The sequence below is a fragment of the Balaenoptera musculus genome, chromosome 2 (assembly GCF_009873245.2).
Source record: "Balaenoptera musculus isolate JJ_BM4_2016_0621 chromosome 2, mBalMus1.pri.v3, whole genome shotgun sequence".
In the NCBI taxonomy this organism is placed as follows: domain Eukaryota; kingdom Metazoa; phylum Chordata; class Mammalia; order Artiodactyla; family Balaenopteridae; genus Balaenoptera; species Balaenoptera musculus.
Genome location: NC_045786.1, coordinates 147,552,091 through 147,575,724, shown reverse-complemented (window position 1 = coordinate 147,575,724; position 23,634 = coordinate 147,552,091). Strand labels below are relative to the sequence as shown.

The window sequence follows — 23,634 nt, the reverse complement described above, 5'->3', positions numbered from 1 at the left end:
TCTTAAAAATGAACTGAATCATGTGATTTTTGTAAATATACCACAAAACATGTTTTATAAAAAAAAATAAGTTGCAAAAGATATGTACAATATGTCACTACTAACATAAATTTTAAAACAAGACTATAATATGTATTATTTGTGGATGTATAATACATAAATAGTAAAAATGCAAAAACATATATGGGAATGAAGCATGGTGTAAATTTCCTTGGGTGTCCATGGGACTCATAGAGGCAGATGGGAAAGAGAAGAATTTAAGTCACACCTAAGTTCCACCCACTAGCTGTGAGACTTCAGGCAAGTTATCTGTCCTAAGAGTCAATTTCTTTTTCTGTAAAATGGGAATGACAATTTGTAGCTACAGAGGGTTATTAAAAGGATTAAATGACACAGCAGAGGTAAAGTACTTAGTATAGTGCCTGGCACAAACAGGGGCCCCAAAATGTTAGTTCCCTTCCCTTTTTTTCCCAGATCTAAAATGATAGCTCTACTCCCAACATTTCAACAAAGTTCAGTAAGATAAATTCAAGATTCAACAGGCCAAAAAGAAGAGCTTCAGCTTGCTGGGTTCATAACCATGTGATCACGGATTATCGGTGAATTGCTTTACAGATCATTAATTATTTGGATAGTTATCAGTATCATAAAATATATATATAGGTCATATATCATGCTCTTGTTTTTAAAATAAAGTTGACAACAATGTTCCTTTAGGATCATCAATCTTTGTTTCAGGCAAGAAAACATGGGACAAGGCTGAAAATAAGAAAGAGCCAATTCTGACAGTAAAGCCATTCTGAAATAACATGTTGCTTCAAGGAGAGATAAAGTCAATTGAAGTGTCTTAACTATGTGATGAGATTTCAAGGAATTAAAATCCTTGAAATATATAACACACCAGTATAACCAAAGAGGTAGTTTCTAAGGCTCAGGAGGGTTTCTACCTACCTACCAGATTATCTTTCTCCTGATCCTGTTTCTTCAGGTAGTTCAATACAGACATTGTGTCTTTCTCCATTCTATACTGCTGTTTCTTTAATTCTTCATTACATTTTGCCAGTCTCTGGGAAGTATCACGATACTCAATCCTAGAGAGTTCTGTGACTTCCAGCCTGGCCTCCCACAGGGAGGCATTGGCCTTGGCTCTCTCCATGGCAGATTCCTCAACTTTTATCATCTTCCTGCACAGGAAGAGGACATTGACAACATATAACTATTTCTCTACTACATTAGTATTACACCTTTCTCTTTATTGTTATTTGTTTTGCTTGGCATTTGCCTAGCATATATGAGGAAATACTGTTGGATAAATGAGTTAAGAAGAAATATATATGGTCTGTTAGCCTCAGTGTTTCTCACTGTTGATATGTGCACTGCAAATGCATGGTCAAAAACAGAAAACATATGCTAGTGAGTTCCAGGAATGTGATAAACCCTTGGCACTTCTAAAAAATGCTAGACTAACTACACAGTTATACTTTTTAAAAAATCACACTGTAGAAGAATACTTATATAATACATTGGGGGAAAAAAGTTACAAATAAATTTGTATATTGGGCTATCATTTTATAAAGAAGAAAAAGAATATTCCAAAATGACAGTAGTGGTTATCTTTGGATGATGGGACTACAGGTGGTTTTGTTTTGTCTGACTTTCCATGTTTCGTAAACTTTCTGTATTGAGCATGCATTACTCTCTTAAACAAGTTCTTTATAAACTTTGCAAGGATTTCCTTGTGGTCCCATATATAGTGTTGTTGGACAACGTGTATGACTCCAATGTGTCTAGGAACCACTAGGGTCATCCAATAGGTTTAGTAGTAATCTAGCAGCAACTCCAAGCCTGCAAAGCTTTAGTGCTAGCGCAATACTATCCACTTCAGAAATTCTGATCACTTTGCGGAAACATGAATAATTACCTGAATTGGTCAAATCCTTTATGTTTTCCTTTGAACCAAAAGGAATCCTTGAAAAAGCCCAAGGAACTACTTCAATTACCCAGAGATCCTTTGGATGTCCACAATCATCTCAACCACATAGCTGAGATCGATCAGGCTACAGGCAAGAAATAATGAACCCAGAGCTCTAGAGCATAGTTCTTGTGCGGGGGGGAGGGGGGAGATCCAAGTTGAAGCATAGAAAAGCAGACACCTTAATTTGTTTATTTAACAAATATTAAGCATCTGCTATGATCCAGGCTCTCTTCTAGGTGCTGGAGATACCTTGAATAATGCTTAGTGCCTATTCTAGAGAAGCTTAAAGCCTTGAGCAGGGCTTCCCAACTACGAATATTCTGAGCTACACGATTCTTTGTTTATAGAGTGGGGCTGGGGGTTGTCCTGTGCAGTGTAAGATATTTAACAGCATCCTTTGTCTCTTATCCACTAGAGGTCCCCAGATGTGACAACCAAAAATGTCTCCAGATATTAACAAACATCCCCTGGTAGCCAAAAATCACCCCAGTCTGAGAATCACTGGTCTAGAGCAGTGCCGTCCAACAGAACTTTCTGTGATGGTGTTAATGCTCTATATCTGGGCTGCCCAATACAGTCACCACTACTAACCACATGTGCCTACTGAGGACATGCAATGTAGCCAGTACAAATGAGGATCTGAATTTTTAATCTTATTTAATTTTAACTAATTTTAATAGCCACACGTGACCGGTGACTACCCTATTGGACAGCACAGGCCTAGAGGCTCTTCGATATCCTAAAACATGTTATCCTGACCTTCACTTCTAGGGTCAGAACTAACCCTTCCTCCTCATTCTCAATTCTTTTTCCCTCCACTGGTACTTAACTTCATTCGGTCCTGTGTTACTTCTGTTCTTTGGGAACTTATCTGCCTCCTCCTCCTCGTTCGTTAGCGCATTACCCATAGGCAGAGACTGTGTCTAAGTTACTTCAGGGTCCCAAGCCTCACACTCTTGTCTTAGTTGAAGTAGTATGGTTTGGCGTGCATTTTGGTAATATCTGAACAATGGGGGTTGTCCTTCTCAGAAGCGGGGAGAGAGGAGGGTCCAGGAGGGGAGGCGGGAGGGCGCCAGTTGGCCCGCCCCTGAGAATCCCGGGAGGGTAGGCCCAGAGAGCAGGGACCCCAGGGTGTCTTCTCCTTACTTCTTCTTGTCTTTGTCTTTGCCTTTGTCTTTGCCTTTACCTTTACCCTTCCCTTTCTTTTCGTCCTTTCCCTTTGATGGCATCTTGGCTTCTCCAGGGGCCCCGCTGTCGTTGTCGCCTCTCTGCGCCGCCCAGGGCCGGCTCCATCTCCAAGGACAACCGGCACACTGAGCCCGTAACGATACGCGCAGGCCGCTGCCGGCGCTCAGAGAGCGCACGCGCCCGTGACGTAATCCCGACACCGCCCCGCGGGGCCCAGCCCACTGGCCGGGCGCAGGGGGCGGGGCGGAGATCGCGCCGAGGGTGGCGGGCGGCCGCCCCGTGGAGGCGCGCGCGCGCGGTGAGTGTGCGAGCGCGGACGTGCCAGAGCCAGCCGGGGGCCGGGGCTGGGAGGGCGGCGGGGCGGGCTGGGAGGCCGGAGCGGATCAGCCCCGGGCGGCTGCGCGACGGTGGGGGCGCTCTCCCCTAAGGAGGCTTGGCTTCGCGGCGGGTCCCGCCGGCGCGCCGCGGTCGTCAGAGCGCCGCTCCCGCCGGGTTTGCAGCGTTTCGCGTCTCGCCCGTGCGTCCTCTTCTTCCCTCGCGCTGCAGCCACCGTGGCCGTGGCCGCCTCGCTCTCGTCCCTGCTCCGCCTCTCCCGAAGCTGCCCCCGACTCTTTGGGTTTCCTTCTCCCTTTTCTGGCTTTTAACTCTTGCTAATTCCGTAAGGGATGGCGCAGCCAACGGGCTTCCCAGGCCAAACATTTTTTGGTGAGGCAGTTGAGGACTCCCCTGAGGGGGGCTGGGGGTGAGGCGGGCAGCGCCTGCTGGCGTCGGAGAGCCTGGCGGGGAGAGAAGGGCTGCCCCCTGGGTTGGGAGAGGCTCCGGGGCCTCGAGGAGAGTCCTTGAAGAGGAGTGTGCTGGGGTCAGGCCCTCGGTCCCGTTCTGTACTGTTGTGGCCGGCGCTGCCCGCCCAGGGCCAGCCCCGGATTCCCATTTGCTAATAAGCTCTTGCGTTCGCAGCCCTCTTTTTTTCTGCGAGTCGCGTAAAGTTGAAAGCTCATGCATTTTGGTGCGTTTTGGTTTTGGTTTGGTGCCCCCCTCCGCCCCCCCCCCCGCCAGCACACCAGTGAAAAGGAGTAGTACTGAAAGGTACTGTTCGCCTTTTTCGGGGGAGGAGCTCTGTGCTTCTGCCTTCATTCAGTGAGTTAGTCCGGGAGTCACTGAGGAAGATAGGGAATTCTAGGTGCCGGGACAACAGTTAGAAAACTTGTGATTGAAGCTCTGCTGTGCGTTATTCTCCCTTTCAAATTGAATTTTAAATTTCTTTAAAAACTTCATTGTACATCTTCCTCCATTTCGCTAAGGAGAACTTAATCCCTACACCCTTTCCAGAGGTCTCTGATGCAAACCCCCCCCCCCACCTTTTTTTTTCCACTTAACGTCGTTTCTGTTTCTGAATTCAGTGGTTAGGGGGAACATGCTGATTGGTGTTAATATTAATGAGCACTGGAAATCTTTTTAGCCATACCATCTGCTTGCATGATGGTGGCTTACCCTCTTCCTGGTGCTTTCCCCCCCTCTATTTGCATGTCACATTTCCGTGAGCCCATGGTGGAATTATCATACATTGAAGGGGTTTATTCTCATATAGAAGCTATAAAGTTATTGATTTTATGTGTCTAAGGTTCTGAACATGCACACTATTGATAACTTGCAAAAAAGAGGGTAGGGCATCTTCTGTCAGAGCCTTTACATTTGGAATTCATTCTAAAAAATTGGTTACTGTGAATATGAAAGTCAGTCCAAAACTTTTGTTGTCTGTAGACTCATTTATAAACATGAAAATTTGACTGTAACAAGATTATTTCTTAATATATATGCATAATACTTTACTTACATGTACATTATAGTTATTTTATTATACAGCATATTTTTATTGACTTTAAGTTTGATTTTGTAGTTAAAGCTGTTGTAACTTGAATACGACTAAGAGAAATGCCCAGATTCACACTGTAGTAGATGTAGTTCTAGAATCTGTAGTCTTCTGAACCTCCACATTCTCTGCCAAAGAACTGGATGTTATTATTCAGTCATATGTTTGTAAAAAACATCCAATGGTACAGACAGTAGAGTAGGAAGTTGCTATTTAGCAATTCATCTGGTAGCATTTCCTTTCATACTTTCTTGTAGGTAGTTTTACTATGAAGTTTATTTCGCTGAATAAATTTGCTTTGTTTTATTTAGTTAATTAACTTATTTTTGGCTGTGTTAGGGCTTCGTTGCTGTGTGCGGGCTTTCTCTAGTTGTGGCGAGCGGGGGCTACTCTTCCTTGTGGTTCGTGGGCTTCTCACTGTGGTGGCTTCTCGTTGCAGAGCACGGGCTGTAGAGCGCAGGCTCAGTAGTTGTGGCGCACGGGCTTAGTTACTCTGCAGCATGTGGGATCCTCCCAGACCAGGGCTCGAACCCGTGTCCCCTGCATTGGCAGGCGGATTCTTAACCACTGTGCCACAGGGAAGTCCCATGCTTTGTTTTATTGTTTAGAATGCTAATGCTTTTAAAACTTGGGAAAAGCACTTAGTGTTTTGTTGACTTGGTTTTGTAATTCTTTTTTGCCCAGTTTGCATGGTGCCTGGTCAACATAGAAATGTGGAGTGTCTGGGCTGAATCCTCTTGGAGACAAGATCATTATGGTCCTGGTAGGTAGGGCAAGTATCTGGATGTGAGGTAACATCTCTGCTATCTTTTTTTTTTTTTTTTTAACATCTTTATTGGAGTGTAATTGCTTTACAATGGTGTGTTAGTTTCTGCTTTATAACAAAGTGAATCAGTTATGCATATACATGTGTCCCCATATCGCTTCCCTCTTGAGTCTCCCTCCCTCCCACCCTCCCTATCCCACCCCTCTAGGTGGTCACAAAGCACTGAGCTGATCACCCTGTGCTATGCGGCTGCTTCCCACTAGCTATCTATTTTACGTTTGGTAGTGTATATATGTCCATGCCACTCTCTCACTTTGTCCCAGCTTACCCTTCCCCCTCCCCGTATCCTCAAGTCCATTCTCTAGTAGGTCAGTGTCTTTATTCCCGTCTTGCCACTAGGTTCTTCAAGACTATTTTTTTTTTTAGATTCCATATATATGTGTTAGCATACGGTATTTGTTTTTCTCTTTCTGACTTACTTCACTCTGTATGACAGACTCTAGGTCCATCCACCTCACTACAAATAACTCAATTTTGTTTCTTTTTTATGGCTCAGTAATATTCCATTGTATATATGTGCCACATCTTCTTTATCCATTCATCTGTTGATGGACACTTAGTTTGCTTCCACGTCTTGGCTATTGTAAATAGAGCTGTAATGAACATTTTGGTACATGACTCTTTTTGAATTATGGTTTTCTCAGGGTATATGCCCAGTAGTGGGATTGCTGGGTCGTATGGTAGTTCTAAAGCTGTAAATGTACTTCATTTGCTCCTGGGTTGGTTTTGTTTTGTTTTCCTGAATTGGATTTTCTGTCTTTGCCAAAGATGTTAACTTTTCTCTTGTCCCATTGATTGTAATACCATCAAGTGTGGAGTTGCTCAAAAAGCCAAATAAGAACTTAGGATTATATCTCAAAATACATATTATTTCTAATTTTTTCTTCCAGTAGTTCCAGAATTGGGTTTACTCTCTAAAGTCATCTTTGACTTTATTCTGGTTTAGCTGGGAGACCGAGTTTCTACTCATAAATCATCCTTGAAGTTGCCTGATAGCTGGTGCTGTTTTATAAGTAGAAGAGACAAGGTGAACAGTTTTTGGTTTTGTTTTCACACACCCTTTAGAATCTTGGATGCATTTATTGTCATCTGAAGGAGACGGATCAATATTTCTGAATATCATGGAGAGTTACTTTCATCCTACTTTTTCATTACATGTGGTACAAATATAGAATTCTATTAAATAGCTATCATCTTGTGATATTGTTGCAGGAAGGGGGACGCCTTCCAGGCCCCGAGAGTGGGCTCTTGTCTAACACTCAGAAATGAATTGTCTGAGGAGATACACGTGCTGCCAAAGCAAGAGACTTTATTTGGAAGGGGCACCCGGGTGGAGAGCAGGAGGGTAAGGGAACCCAGGAAAACTGCTGTGCCACGTGGCTCACAGTCTCAAGTTTTATGGTAATGGGGTTAGTTTCTGGGTTGTCTCTGGCCAATCACTCTGACTCAGCGTCCTTCCTGGTGGCACATGCATCACTCAGCCAAGATGGATTCCAGTGAGGAGGATTCTGGGAGGTTGGTAGGACATATGGACTGGTGTCTCCTCTCTTCTTTTGACCTTTCCCGAATTCTTCCAGTTTGTGGTGGCTTGTTAGTTCTGCATTCCTTACCAGGACCTCCTGTCGCAAGATAACTCATGCAAATGGTTACTGTGGTGCCTGGCCGGGGTGGGCGGTTTCAGTCAGTGGTTCCCCTAACAATATAATGACTAGTTCACATCCCTACAGAGGATAAGGAATCCTGGAGATAAAGGATTTAATCTTACAAATTTTCAAATCAGTTTAACATTCACTGTTTTACTTATATACAGAATCTGTTACCACAGATTATTGTCTATTGGCAATTTATTTGCAAAATATTCAATTTTTATTAGTTGTGCTTTCTGACAAAACCATTACACAGGACTTAAAGTCAGGTGGTTTTTTTTGAATTTTATTTTATTTATTTTTTTCTACAACAGGTTCTTATTAGTCATCCATTTTATACATATCAGTGTATACACGTCAATCCCAGTCTCCCAATTCATGCCACCACCACCACCCCCCCAACCGCTTTCCCCCCTTAAAGTCAGTTCTTTAAGAAAAGTTATATACCGGAACTTCCCTGTTGGTCCAGTGGTTAAGAATCTGCATTCCAATGCAGGGGACACAGGTTTGATCCCTGGTCGGGGAAATAAGATCCCACGTGCCGCAAGGCAGCTAAGCCCATGCGCCACAGCTGCTGAGCCCACGTGCTCTGGAGACCCTGTGCCGCAACTAGAGAGAATCCCACATGCTGCAACGAAGAGCCTGCGCTGCAGCAAAGATCCCACGTGCCGCAACTGAGACCCGACGCAGCCAAATAAATAATAAATAAATAAGTTAAAGAGAAAAAAAAAGTTACATACCCAAATTTCAAGCCTGCTTATCTGCACTTTTCATTTCATGGATCTGTCAAATGTTCATTCATTTAAGAAATGTTTAGTAGGTACAGTACCAACTGAATACCAGGCTCTGATAGGTTGAGGGGTACAGTGGGAGACAAGACAGGGCCCTGCCTTCAAGTGGCTTACAGTCAGGTGTATAAGGTGCTGACCTGGACATTGACCTCTGAGAATACACAATACACATAGCTTCCTCATTGGAAGCTATGCACAAACAGTTAACAATAAAAATCACCAAGCAGTGATGGATAAAGCGGAGATGGTATGGACCCTAAGTGCTACAGGAATTTGGAGGCATGAAAGACTGTCAGAGAGAAAGTTTACGGGAGGAGGTAGGCTGAAAGTAAAAGGGAAGGCTTTCTGGGAAGGTAGAACAAATGAGCAAAATCAGTGTGTGCTTGAGACAAGGAGTAATTTAACTAGAGCAACGGTTCCCGAAGTGTGGTCCACGCACCAGTAGTATCAGCATCATCTGGTAACTTGTTAGAAATGCAGATTCTCAGTCCCAACTTGAGACCTACTGAATTGGAAATGCTGACAGTGAAGCCCAGCAATCTATGTTTTTTTTTTGTTGTTGTTGTTTTTAAATATTTATTTATTTATTTGGCTGTGCCGGGTCTTAGTTGCAGCACATAGGATCTTCGTTGCAGTGTGCAGAATCTTTACTTGGCGGCATGTGGGATCTAGTTCCCTGATCAGGGATTGAACCTGGGCCTGCTGCATTGGGAGTGCAGAGTCTTAGCCACTGGACCACCAGGGAAGTACCCCAGCAATCTATGTTTTAACAAGCCCTCCAGGTGGCTCTGATGTGTGCTTAGAGCAAAGGGTTCTTGTATGAAAGTAGTGGGCAAAAAACTTTCGTTAAGGTAGCCTGGGACTTAGAAGGACTTAGAATGTTAGTCAAGAAGTTTGTCTTTTAATCCTACAGAGCAGAGTCACCAACTTGAAACTTGAGAGCTGGATTTGGCCCATAGATATGTTTTGTTTGGCCTGCACGGTGGTTTTTTGAGTTTTGTTTTTGTTTTTTTAATAGAATTAGTTGTCACTATTTAAAAAACCAGATTCTACATAGAAATCTGTGCTTTTAGCTTATTTTGAAAAATCAGAAGACCTGGCAATACTGAGCCTGTATTTCATCATGGCAGCAATTTGTGGGAACAGCAAGCAACTTACCCTTTAGATGGGACAGGATGGGACATGTGCTTTCCACTTTACAGGGTCCCCACAACTTCCTGTTGATTACACACACCTTTACTTACTTACATTTTCTGCCTGGCCCCAGTAGGTATTTCAGTATTTGAGTTTGTAACTTCTGTTATGGACAGTGGGAAATGGATGAAAGTTTTCAGAAGGAAAGTGATGTGACTTATATATTCATTAATTCATTCAACAAACATTGATGAATTAACTAACCATTGCATATGCCAGGTTATGCAATGTTCTCAAAGATGAATGAATCCCTGCCATGATATGGATTACAGTCTAGTGAGAAAATGATGAAAGTAGTATTTAGGAAGACAGTAACGTATGAATTTGAGAAGAGAGACATTGGTTACTGGAAGACCAGTTAAGAGGCTATAGCAGTCCAAGTCTGAAGTAATACAGGCCAGACTTTAGATATCAGCAAGAGGCTAGGGGGAAGAAAGAGATGGGAAAGATATTGCAAAGCAAAAATCATGAATCCTTGATAAGAGATTGGGCATGAGAGAGGAGAATTCAAAGATGATGAAGATTTTGAGTTGTGAATTAGGAAGTTTGTGGTGCCATTAACAAAGACAGGAAATTAGAGAATCCATTTAACCCTCTCTGTATGGGGCAGGGGCATGGAGGAAGGGAGATGTTTGGAGATGCCAGTTTTAGGTGTCTCTTGTTTTGAGTTCAGTGTATTAGCATATACACAATATGAGTGTTTTTAAAAGGAAAATTTAATAGAAATGTTGTCAAGATTGCATGCTTAGGGGTAGATACCACTCATTCCATCCTAGGATACCAAGGGAATACCTGGAGAAGCATTGAAGTTGTAAACAAAATGTAAGAAGACCTTTCTTGAAAATGTTTGCTTTGGAGGCCCTATAGTTAGAATTTATAACATTGTTCACATCCTCTCTTAAATGTATAATTTTCAGGTTTATGTTGCATTGGTAAGTTTAACTTTCTCTTTCTGGGAGAATAGAAGATACTATATAAACTCAGATGCTCAAAGACATTTTCTGAGTATCAGTACCACCCTTCAGAATTTAAGTCATAATTGGCTCATGAGGTAGTTCAGGGATGAACATTGTCATAACTGTTGCTCTGTTGAGATAGTAGCCAAAGTTTTTCCTCTTATGAGCTTATGTTTGCAGTGCTTGGTTCCCTCTGCTTTTTTTTTTTTAAATTTATTTATTTATTTATTTATTTATGGCTGTGTTGGGTCTTCGTTTCTGTGCGAGGACTTTCTCTAGTTGCGGCAAGCGGGGGCCACTCTTCATCGCGGTGCGCGGGCCTCTCACTATCGCGGCCTCTCTTGTTGCGGAGCACAGGCTCCAGACACGCAGGCTCAGTAATTGTGGCTCACGGGCCCATTTGCTCCGTGGCATGTGGGATCCTCCCAGACCAGGGCTCGAACCCGTGTCCCCTGCATTGGCAGGCAGATTCTCAACCACTGCGCCACCAGGGAAGCCCCCCTCTGCTTTTAAAGAAAAAGTTTTTTTAACTGTGGTAAAATATATATAACATAAAAATTGTCATTTTAACCATTCTAAGTATACAATTCAGTGGTATTAATTATATACTCAGTGTTGTACAACTGTCACTACTACCTATTTGCAAAACTTTTTCATCACCCCAAACAAAAACCGTGGACCTGTTAAGCAATAACTGCCATTCTCCCCTCATCCCAGCCCCTGGTAAACTCTAATCTACTTTCTGTCTCTGTGAATTTGCTTATTCTAGATATTTCATGTAAGTGGAATCATATTTTTTGTGTGTGTCTTAGCGTAACATTTTCAAGGTTCATCAATGTCGTAGCATGTATTAGAACTTCTTTTTTGTAGCTAAATAATATTCCATTGTATTTGTGTATACTATATTATTTATCTATGCATCTGTTGATGGACACTTGGGCTTTTGCCACTTCTGACTGTTGTGAATAATGCTGCAGTGAACATTGGTATAGAAATATCTATTTGAATCCCTGTTTTTAATCTTGTGGATATGTACCTAGGACTGGGATTGGCTTAGTTCCTTTTAACCACATACTCATTATGTAATAGTGCCACTTTCGATCACATTGTGGAACACACAACTGGTATTTGAGTTCTTCACGCCAAAAAAAGACCTCACAAAGTGCATAAACTTATGTACTTTGTTTATGGATTAGCTCTTTAATCACTGCCCCCTAATACACGTGCACACATACATTTACACAGAAATGTACTCTAGCTTTCAGAGGGAGTGTGCCTTGCCTCCCCTTGTTACTGCTGATTTTGTAAACAAGTGATTTTATTAGAATGGCTGCAGTTGGGCTTCCCTGGTGGCGCAGTGGTTGAGAATCTGCCTGCCAATGCAGGGGACACGGGTTCGAGCCCTGGTCTGGGAAGATCCCACATGCCGCGGAGCAGCTAGGCCCGTGAGTCACAACTACTGAGCCTGCGCGTCTGGAGCCTGTGCTCCACAACAAGAGAGACCGCTATAGTGAGAGGCCCGCGCACTGCGATGAAGAGTGGCCCCCGCTTGCCGCAACTAGAGAAAGCCCTCGCACAGAAACGAAGACCCAACACAGCCAAAAATAAATAATAAATAAATAATAAATTTAAAACAAAAAAGCAGTACAAATAATTAAAAAAAAAAAAAAAAGAATGGCTGCAGTTGTAGTTTGAAAATAAATTGTGAGGGCTTCCCTGGTGGCGCAGTGGTTGAGAATCTGCCTGCCAATGCATGGGACACGGGTTCGAGCCCTGGTCTGGGAAGATCCCACATGCCGCAGAGCAACTAGGCCCGTGAACCACAACTACTGAGCCTGCGCGTCTGGAGCCTGTGCTCCGCAACAAGAGAGGTCACGATAGTGAGAGGCCCGCGCACCGCGATGAAGAGTGGCCCCCACTTGCCACAACTAGAGAAAGCCCTCGCACAGAAACGAAGACCCAACACAGCCAAAAATAAATAAATAAATAAATAAATAAATAAATAAAATTTAAAAAAAAAAAAAAAGAAAAGAAAATGTGAAAGAGGAGAAAGAGCCCAAGAGTACTAGACTACAAGTCAGGAGATTAACTTGGTGATCTGCTTTCCAGAGCCTGAATAGATTGGAAACAAATGCAAAAGGAGATAATTGAATCAAAAATAGGCATACTGACAAGAGAGAAAAAAAGAGAACTTTGGTCTTATGAGTATCCATGTCCATCTTCTATAGGTTGAAAAAGTGATACATTAGTTGAAGGAAACAAAGCGGAAAGCCTAGAAGGAAAAGAAGATATTGGTAAGTAACCTATATAAAGTAATACCCTACTTTTCCATAGGTCAGATTTATGCTTTCTTATTCCTAGCTGAGAGCTCATAGTAAATGCAAAGGGGTCAATGAGCCAGTAAAAGCTGTCACAGATTCCACAACCCTTATTTGTTGGAGAGGCCCTCATTTGTGTAAGTTGACATAAAAGTCTAATGATTATGGCTCTCTGGTTCATATCCCACAAAAGATTTTTTTAAATTAGATGATGGCAGCTTATTGAAGGAGTCAGGCACATGACAACACTGATCAGCGATAATAGATAGTATGATGTCAAGGAAAACTAGCTCAAAAAGTATAACAATCTGCGACTATTAGTTGGCAGAAGGGCAAACAGTCCTACAGACCTATAGTCCCTGAAGGCATCCCAAGTTTACAGAAAAATATAGCTGATGATCATAATCATAATTCTGAACCATAAATAAAATATGTCACTTTAGAAACATTTTTACCAAACACTATTAAAATAAAAATGTTATGGTATTTAGAGAAGAAATATTGTAAAGACATATTTGAGGGACTTCCCTGGTGATCCAGTGGGTAAGACTCGGCGCTCCCAATGCAGGGGGGCCAGGTTCGATCCCTGGTCGGGGAACTAGATCCCACATACACGCCGCAACTAAGAGTCTGCATGCCTCAACTAAAAGATACCCCCTGCAGCAATGAAGATCCTGCGTGCCGCAACTAAGACCTGGTGCAGCCAAAATAAATAAATAAATAAATGTTTTTTAAAAGAGACACATTTGAGGAAATGTACGGGCGCCCCTATTCCTTGCTTTATACATGAGGTATCATTGTAATATTTGCCTTTCTCAAGTCTTTCATACTGATTCAACATGTTTGAAGGAGTAGCTGTTTTTCAGTTGATAACAAGAAAGGGAAAATATGTTTTCACTTCTCTTCCCACAAACTCCAGTATAAACAGTGACACATGGCACTAATCCTTGCAATTCCTCTTCTGCAAATAAGTGCCTCCCATGGTGGATATGGGTTTGGAGGCAGAGATAGTTTATCACCTTAGATTTTCATTATATTTGCTCATTGGGGCAATATTAATCCCCTCCTGATTAATAGTATCTTCTTACCTAAAGGACTTTCTACTTTTAATGAATAGGGAAGAAAAGGCCTTGTGACTTGTGAGAAAAGCGAGGCAGCAGTAACAACAGCTTTCCCTATGCGGTGATTATTGTAGCTAAGTCAAGCCTGAAACAATGAACAATGAAATCATACACTGCCTGACCTCATTTCAGTATAAGACTCAGATGGTTCATTGTACAGAGTGGGCCTTCTTGACAAATGTCTAATGATGTTTTTATTAAAGTGGAATAAAGTACTGAAAGAAGTAATCTGTTTATATTTGTTGGTAACTACCAATTCCAATTCCTTTACTGAGAGAGTATTTGATCTTAGTGTTGAAGGGACCTTGAAAGAAATCTCATTCAACCAGCCTTCTGATTTGTGAATCCACTTGAACAATGTGATCAGATTTGGGCTGAGCCCTTGGGGCAAGAATTCTCCTCTCCCCACCAACATGAGACAACTCATATTATTGGGAAATTCTTCTTCCTGTTCTATCTCTCCCCTGTAGTTTCCATGCTCACAGGTCTTATCATAGCTCCTTGGCAACAATCTAATAAAAGTTGGTTTTTTTAATAAACCTTTTTTTATCTAGTTAATATTTGAAAAATGCTTGTTATAAAATTGTTCAGTGGTTTTCAAATCTGTGCCAGTTGTCAGTCTTATCCCTTTCTACCAAATATCTCTTCAGTACCTAAGTAATTATTTTTATTTTTTTATTTATTGGCTGCTTTGGGTCTTCGTTGCTGTGCGTGGGCTTTCTCTAGTTGCGGCGAGCGGGGGCTACTCTTTGTTGCGGTGTGCAGGCTTCTCATTGTGGTGGCTTCTCTTCGTTGTGGAGCACAGGCTCTAGGCATGCGGGCTGCAGTAGTTGTGGCACGTGGGCTCAGTAGTTGTGGCGCACAGGCTCTAGAGCGCAGGCTCAGTAGTTGTGGCGCACAGGCTTAGTTGCTCCATGGCATGTGGGATCTTCCCAGACCAGGGCTCGAACCCAGGTCCCCTGCATTGGCAAGCAGATTCCTAAGTATTAATTATTAATGCTACCATTGTATTAGAATTTTTTTTCTGTATGTAGCATGAAGAAAGTTGCTATTCTGTTAATATATTTTCACTCTATATCTTACTTGATTTAGTATTTAATTTTTATTATTCAGTTATTAACTGATGTCTGTAATCTGTAATGACTCACTTCTTTTCTTCCTACTCTTTTCTAAAATTATCTGACTTTTATTTGAAGTATTTAAACTCATTTTCACTCTTAGAAACAAGCAGGACATTGTTTGAGTTGTAGTTTTTCTGACTTTAATTCTTTTCCTTAAGTAAAATATTGGGACTGTAACAGAAAAACTGAATGGCTTCAAGTGGTGGGATGTGATATTTTCAGAGCAGTTAAAAGTCTATGACATTTTTAATTTTTAAGAGTTAATATCATTGGAGGGACTTCCCTGGTGGCACAGTGGTTAAGAATCCTCCTGCCAATGCAGGGGACACGGGTTCGAGCCCTGGTCCAGGAAGATCCCACATGCCGTGGACCAACTAACCCCATGCGCCCCAACTACTGAGCCTGCACTCTAGAGCCCACGAGCCACAACTACTGAAGCCTACACGCCTAGAGCCTGTGCTCTGCAACAAAGAGAAGCCACCGTAATGAGAAGCCTGTGCACCACAACGAAGAGTAGCCCCTGCTCGCTGCAACTAGAGAAAGCCCGCACACAGCAACGAAGACTCAACACAGCCAAAAATAAAATATAAATAAATAAATAAATTTATAAAAAAGAGTTAATATCATTGGAATAACATATAGTTTCTAAAGCAAGAAGTATGTAAGTTGTGTTAATAGGAATATAAATAAACTGGAAAGAAAAAGCTGAATACAAAATACTATACAACTGGTTATAACTGGCAGTAGCCAGCCTCCAAGATGGCCCCATTGATCCTCACCTCCTAGTATTTGTGCCCTTGTGTAGTCCTCTTGCACATTTCATCAGCATTGGTCTGTATGACCAATGGAATATGGGGAAAATGATAGTGTATGACTTGAAGGGTCATACAAAGCATTGCTGCTTCTGCATTGCTCTCTCTTGGATTGCCCACTCTGGAGGAAGGCATCCAGCACATTGTGAAGACATTTAAGGCTCTATAGAGAGTCCATGTGGGAAGCAACTGAGACTTTTTTCCAACAGCTAAGATCAGCTTGCCAACCATTGAGTGAGCCATCTTGGAGATTGGTCCTCAGCTTTATCCAAGCCTTCAGATGACTGCAGCCCCAGCCTGCATCTTGACTACAGTATCATGAGAGACCCTGAGCCAGAACTGTCAAATTAAGCCTCTTCCAAATTCCTGAACTATAGAAACTATGAGATAATAAATATTTATTGTCATTCTAAGCAACTAAGTTTGGGGGTTATTTGTTGTACAGCAATAGATAACTAAGGTACAGTATCCTAAAATATTTATTGGTTTGATATGTAGAAGAGAATTTGGACAATGTAAACAGTGTTTACTATCTTTTAGATTTTTTTTGGAAAATCATTTATCACAGTTTTAACAGTTGAATGTGTTTGGTTAGAGAGATTGAATTTAGCTATAGAACTAATAGATTCAGAAAAAGAAAATTATAGCTTCTCCTAAAACAAATTGAATAGGTATTCATTAATCATTATATTCTCTCTTAAAAATTTAACTATTTATGAAAGTATTCTCCCGTTTTATGTCACTTTGCACTTTATTCCTATTGTCACTTCTCGTTGAGCACCTTCCTGGATGGACACTCTTCTAGGTGCTTGGGCTACATCAAAACAAAAAAAGATTTCTGCTCTCAAGGAGCTTATATTCTATCAGAGAAACGCAGGTAGTAAGCATAGTAAATAATCTCTCTAGTATGTTAGAATTGATAAGTGGTGTGGAGAAAAAAAGTAGACCAGTGTAACAGGGATTGAGAAAGCAGATGGAGGTAGGGGACAGTGAGGGAGAGTGGTTAGAGTAGTAAAGATAGGCCCCTATACGGAAGCGGCATCTGAACAATGATATGAAGGAGTTGCAGGAATTCATCAAGTGGATATATGGGAAAAGATTGTTCCAGACAGTGGGGACAGCTAGAGCAAAGGCCATAAGGCAGGAGCATGTGTGACGTTTAAGCACAGAGTGTGGGTGGGGCGAGTGAGGTGAAAACTGTTAGTAGATGAGGTCAGAGAGGTAATGGAGTAGGAGGCAGAGCAGGTGGATCCGTGAAGGCTATTGTTTGGACCTTGCTACTTTGAGGGAAATGGGAAGTCATTGCTGGACTTTGCAGAAGAGAGACATGCTCTAACTTATATTTTAAAAGGATGACTTTAGTTGCTTGTTAAAGATAGACTCTAGGGGAGTCAGGGTAAAAGGAGAGATCTATTAGGACAATATTAGAGTAAATCACATGACAGATGATGGCGGCTCCGGCCAAGGCAGTGGTGGTGGAAGTGGTCAGAAATGATCAGATTCTGGAAATGTAATAAAGGTAGACCAGCAGGAAACAGATCAAAAGCTCTTGGTCATGCACAGGAAAGAGATCAAGCTACTGTAAGACTTTCACATCTGATGCCAGTCTTTGACCATTTTTCTCTGCTCTGAACTGTCTTCCCCACCCCCATAGCTACCTTTCCCTAGGACCACACTGGCTGACCTTTCCTGTGACCTAGGAATTAAAACTGTGGGCTCTGGAATTAGACCATCTGGGTTTGATTTCTGGCTCTTTTCACTTATCTACTGTGTGGTCTTAAATTACTTAAGCCTCAGTTTTCTTATTTCTAGAATGGGGATGTTAATAATAGAACTACCTCACAGGGTGGTATTGTGAGATTAAATGAGATAATCCATGTAAAATACTTCACATAGTGCTTGGCAGATATTAAGATCTCAATAAATAATAGCTGCTATTATTATTATTACCTCAGATTGTGTTCCTTTGGCCTCAGTCTTTCCTCTGCATTAAATGCTAACCTTCTTATACCTCTTCCCCTCTAATCTTCTATTTTTTTGTTTTCATTTTGTTTCTCAAATCCATATGACAGAAAATTCTTGAGGAAATTTAAAAATGAAATCAGACTATCCATAATTTCCCTGCCGTCTGTTTTCATCTTTTTATAGTCCCTCTGCTCTTTGTCCGCATGTCTCTATTATTTATGTAGGTACTTCTGCTCATTTTGCATAATCAGTTTAAATGTCATCTCAATGCCTTTCCTAATCCTCTAGGTAGAGTTAGTCATCTTTGCTTTGGGCTCCTTCAACATTTTTGTTATTAACTTTAAAAGATGTGGTTATTTGTATATGTATCTGTCACCTCTGCCACACTGAGCATCTTGAATTAAAAAGTCTGTTTATTCACCTTTAATTCTCTGGCACCTAGTACTTCGTAGGCACCAGTAAACACTTGTAGAATTAGACAAGTGAGTGGAACCTACCAAGGCTCCCCACCCTAATCCTTCTTGCATGTAACCGCCAGATTCATATTTGTGACACTCCCTTGCTCAAAATTTTCAATGGCTTCCCATCGCCTGCAAAGTAAAGTCTAAATTCCTTAGCTGAGTATTTGGTGTGTTGTACTATCTGACCTCAGTTTGCGTTTACAATTTTATTTTCTACTACAATTAGTCAAACTGCTCTGTTTACTATCCCTTGGGGTTCCCCCCATCCCCTTTCTACATCCGTGTCTTGATTCATATTATTTCTTTTTCCTGAAAAGCGCTCCTCTCCTGTCCCTAATTCCCCTCTTCAGTACCCTCCTCAAATGCCACCGCTTTCACAAGGCCTTCTCTGATCATCCCAGCTGGAAGTAATCTCTCCCTGCTTTGAAATCTCAGAGCATGGAACTGTGGTACTTGTCACATTTTAACTTTACAAAGGTAATTAAATGGACATGTATTTTTTTCCTGTTTACTGTAGTCTCTCTTTTTTTTTTAAATTAATTAATTTATTTTTGGCTGCATTGGGTCTTCGTTGCTGCACACGGGCTTTCTTTAGTTGCGATGAGCGGGGGCTACTCTTCGCTGCGGTGTGCAGGCTTCTCATTGCGGTGGCTTCTCTTGTTGAGGAGCACGGGCTCTGGGTGCGTGGGCTTCAGTAATTGTGGCACGTGGGCTCAGTAGTTGTGGCACGTGGGCTCAGTAGTTGCGGCACATGGGCTCAGTAGTTGTGGCACATGGGCTCAGTAGTTGTGGCTCATGGGCTCTAGAGCGCAGGCTCAGTAGTTGTGGCACACGGGCTTAGTTGCTCCGCAGCATGTGGGATCTTCCCGGACCAGGGCTCGAACCCAGGTCCTCTGCATTGGCAGGCGGATTCTTAACCACTGAGCCACCAGGGAAGCCCTACAGTAGTCTCTTAAAGGGCAGGTCTAAGATGATTCATCTTTGCCTGCTGTACTTATAAGTAGCACTGGGCAACTGATAATTTCTGGAATGGCTAAATGAACGAATGAATATGTGAGTAAATAGACTTCCTAGAATAGCACTCCTATAGGCTGCTTTGGAGGGGAAATAGGAGTTGTGGATGTGATACATAGCCAGAGTAAGACACTGGGAAAGAGGGTGCTCCCTGCCCCAGCGCTCCTGTCTGCAGATACCGTTAGCCCAATTGTACCAAGTCCATTTAGGACGTATTTCCTGATGTCTGACATGTTCCCGGCTCAGTACTTGGCTTTAGAAATACAAAAGATATTATGTACCTTCACCTATACACCCTTCAAATAGCAACGTGTTCCGGGGCTCTGGCCCTTGGTATCGGGTATGTAAGTCCTAAGTTACATCCTCAAATGAGGCATTGCTTACCGTGCTGAAATCTGTCCCAGACTTACCTTATTAGACCAACCTTGGTTTTACTTTGCTTGGCTAACTTATGCTCTGGGTGTTTTGGCTAATCCATTCCCATGGTTCAGCTTATTGTTTAAAAATTTCATTCTAGTTACATTTTAAACTTGCTTTATGTTTAATTTTTAACTTTGTTAAAGCCAGCTATGCTGTGGAACTCAGAAGAATTGGCAGTGGGAGCTTTTTTTTTTTAAAGTGCTTTCTCAGACAAACACCTTTTAGGGATTTTTTTTTTTTATTTTATTTATTTATTTATTTATTTATTTATTTATTTATGGCTGTGTTGGGTCTTCGTTTCTGTGCGAGGGCTTTCTCCAGTTGCGGCAAGTGGGGGCCACTCTTCATCGCTGTGCGCAGGCCTCTCTTGTTGTGGAGCACAGGCTCCAGACGCGCAGGCTCAGCAATTGTGGCTCACGGGCCTAGTCACTCCGTGGCATGTGGGATCTTCCCAGACCAGGGCTCGAACCCGTGTCCCCTGCATTGGCAGGCAGATTCTCAACCACTGCGCCACCAGGGAAGCCCAGCAGTGGGAGCTTTTACATTTCAGTGTTTTCAGACGTTTTGGTAGACCTTTCTAGTCACCTCTCTCATTCCATTATTTTACACTGTTGGGAAATACTGTCATTTTATTCAGGTCAGTCAATATTGATATTTGCTTAAGGAGGGAATAGAAAGCCATAAATAACTGTCAGGTGTCACCATGGAACTGTATAAGGGAAACAAGTCCACTCATTTGGAAATCTGATTTGATGCCTCCAGAACAATGGTTTCTCACACCTGTCCTCTTTATTCTGGTACACCTCTACATTCCAGCCATACTGAACTCTTAATATTTGAAGTTCTCAAGGTTCTCCTGTGTCACTTCCCCAGGGTAATTCCTGTCTCTGATTCAGGACTCAGGTTATGCCTCTCGTCCCTTAAAAAGCCTCCCACTCCCTTCCACCTCCATCCTTCTCCTTCTAAGATGAGTTACTTGTCCCTTATGTCCATTCCTGTTATACCCTGTGCATAGTTCTGTCAGAGAACTTGCCACAGTACATTATAGCTGTTGGTTTGTCTGTTTCTTCTAGTAAGCTGAGATCTCAAGAGCTGGGCCTATATTTGAATTCTCTTTTGTATCTAGAAGCTAGCACAGTGTCTGGTATATATTAGAAACTCAGTGATGCTTATTAATTAGACAATTCAATGCCAGCCTTCTAAGTTCATCTCAAGGATGGAAGCTATTGAGGAGTGCTGTTCACTTCTCTACTATTGGGCTAATGTTGTAAAAATATGAATCAATAATATTCTTACATGGTTACATATTTTTAATTGTAAACATAGCATTATTAAATAATGTTGTAAAAACATTAATTATAATCTCCTGTGTAAAAACCACACAGAATTCAGTTCCTCAGCAACTTCAGCCCTATAGGCAGTAATTCTGCCAGTTGGCACTTAACTATTATAAAAGTAGATGAACCAGACAATCATGTATACTCAGAAAAAAGGTGGATAAGGGAGGAATGAAGGATACAAAAGGGAGTGAGTTAGCAGAATGCCATGTGTTAGTTGCAAACTAGCACAAAGGTGAATGTGATTCACGAAGCTAGCTTGATTCAGAAAGGCTGAAATAGGAGCAAAGAGCAAAAGGCAACCAACAGTGAAAGCAAGGATTCACAGAGATCGGGCAGACACGAGCAGGTGAGCACACAGGTGGGGCCCGCGTCCTGTGGGATTGTGGACTCAAGCTCTGGGTGACATGGAAGAAGGGAATCCAGAGTGTGATGCTCTGGGCAGGCTGAGGGGGAAGGACTGGTGTTTACTACAGAGACAAAGATGCACTGAAAAGACCTTAGAAGGAGATGGGCATAGTGACAAACCCTAGCTGGCACCAAAGTCTCAAAAGAATTGAAGAGAGGGCTTTGTTAGGGGTGAATAAGGAGATAGCCAGAGAGATTGAGAAGACCAATTCTGAAAGGAGTGGATTTAAATATACTGATATATACTCTCCAGTCTATGTACATTATTTTGCGTAGCATATAAAACTTTGTATATAATTAACACATTGGGAGAAACAATCCATCCTTTGAAGTTTGGAATCATGATCTTCCCATGGGTGGGTAGTTAATCTCCTTTTGGAAAGAAGTCAGCTATTATATTCTTACTAAATGGATGAGATACAGTCCCTGGGTCACTGGATCACTGTTCATCCCTTCAGGGTATATATTGAACACCTACTATGTGCCAGTATTAAATTATATAGTGTATTAGAAGGTGAGAAATGCTGTGGAGAAAAATAAACAGGGAAGGAAGGTAGAAGACGTACATGTGACCAGGTGGGTTGCAATGTTAAATAGAGTAGACAAGGAAGGACTCTCTGAGAAGGGGACATTTGAGCAAGCCTTGTGGGCTGTGTCATGTAAAATAGTGCACCTTTATATGTGCTCTAAGTTGTAAGCCTTTCTAATACCATCCTTAAAGTAGCTAATCTTAAAGAAAAATGAGATTGGAAGTGGTGTTAGAAGGTAAGGGTTGAGAGCAGAAGGTGCGTTTTATGTGTTCATCCTTTGCTTTTTCTAAAATCTACTGTTTAGTTTACACTGAACGCCTGGTATGACTCTGCAGTTTTCACTTCATGAAAACAGATACCTATTATGCATTTTTTTTTCTCCTTGAAATTTCTTTTGGAAGAAAACAAATGTTTGCTTAATGGAAACAGAAGCTGGAGCAGTTTTTTTTCAGAAACCACAATAATAGAGAAAATATGAGTGAGCCCTGAAGAAGTTGCTGTGGAATCAATCATAGTGATGGAAGCAGGCTGGTGACTGGAGAGCCCCTAAATACACTTCCTGAGAATGTGGAACATGGTTTGAGCTTTGAACAGGGCAATGATCTGTTAATACTCAGAATCTGAAAGGTTGTTTTTTTCAGTTCTTTAGATTGATCTACATGACCAGCCTAGTTGCTGTAAAAGAAGAATCCACCAAAGGGAGTGATTTAAGATGTGAGTATGAATCTGGCCAGGCAGCTGCCCTGTTGCAGTGGTTGATTTCCTGAGATGAGCTTCCTTTGTTTGAGATTCTAAGTTTTCCTTTCCTTAACCAATAGCTCTCATTCTTAACGGCAGAAGTTCAGCCTTGAAGAGTGCTCAAACTGATAATTCTAACTCTGCCTTTGAGGTACTTCAGAACAACTCTAGTTATTTTAAATAGTTTTACATTCCAAATGCAATGAACTTTAATTAGCTTTATTTTATATGATATGTCACCTGGGAAGGGAGGCATTTGGATAAAGTGAACCCTGGGAGATCAACAAACCTGAGAATGATTAAGGATCCTCAATCTGTACTCCAAATATACCAAGTATTCTGTTAGAGATTTGGGGACTGGGAATGGGGACTTTGGAATTAGATCTTGTTTAACTAGTAGCTATGACTCACACAAGAAGTTCAGAGGTGAAAGCTGGATCAGAAGACCCAAAACTGTTTTGAGCAAAGTACATAAAGGGCAATTAAGGAAGCCTTCAATCTTAGAGGATGGATACGGCATTCTTCATTAATACCAGGAGAAAATACAGCCTATGCAGGAGACATTTTTCCATGTAACCTCATTCTAGGTTTTCTGCATCATTTGTACCCAACCTACCATGGTATACAAATCCAGAACAAACAGTGTTGAGCACTTATAAGTTTTTTGTCTTGCTAAGGACATGTTAAGAAATACAGGCAGTAACTTGCCATAACTCACCACTGACCTGCTTTATGACTTTCAACAAGTCATTGAGCCTTTCTGTCTTAATTTGCCCACCTGCTCTAAGTTCTTATGGAGATAACATGGCCTAACCTGTGAAGGATGTTTTAAAAACCATAATGGTCTAGTTAAGTGTTTTTGAATTAAGTTGATTTATTTCCTTAAAATGTGGTTGAATGTGCAAGCCACTGGCCATATTGTTGTCACAGGTGGCCTGATTTT

At 41.8% G+C, this 23,634-nt stretch overlaps 2 protein-coding genes across 8 annotated transcripts in view; one reads left to right on the top strand and one right to left on the bottom strand.

Annotated features, from left to right (window-relative positions):
* The window catches only part of BBOF1 (basal body orientation factor 1), a 39,044-nt gene extending 35,715 nt beyond the window's left edge, over window positions 1-3,329 (bottom strand). For 2 of the 3 annotated variants that reach the window (XM_036842371.1, XM_036842372.1), the window contains exons 1-2: window positions 3,122-3,329; window positions 956-1,184 (exon numbers count right to left, since the gene is read on the bottom strand). In XM_036842371.1, coding sequence (XP_036698266.1) covers window positions 956-1,184; window positions 3,122-3,204 — 312 coding nt within the window. In that variant the 5' untranslated portion in view covers window positions 3,205-3,329. The other variant, XM_036842373.1, reaches the window with a different exon arrangement.
* A 2,388-nt stretch (window positions 3,330-5,717) lies between these two features.
* The window catches only part of ENTPD5 (ectonucleoside triphosphate diphosphohydrolase 5 (inactive)), a 33,574-nt gene continuing 15,657 nt past the window's right edge, over window positions 5,718-23,634 (top strand). The window contains exons 1-3 of one of the 5 annotated variants that reach the window (XM_036842967.1): window positions 21,215-21,364; window positions 22,595-22,667; window positions 22,772-22,842. The gene's annotated coding sequence lies outside the window, so the exon portion shown is untranslated. The other 4 variants (XM_036842963.1, XM_036842966.1, XM_036842964.1 and 1 more) reach the window with 4 other exon arrangements.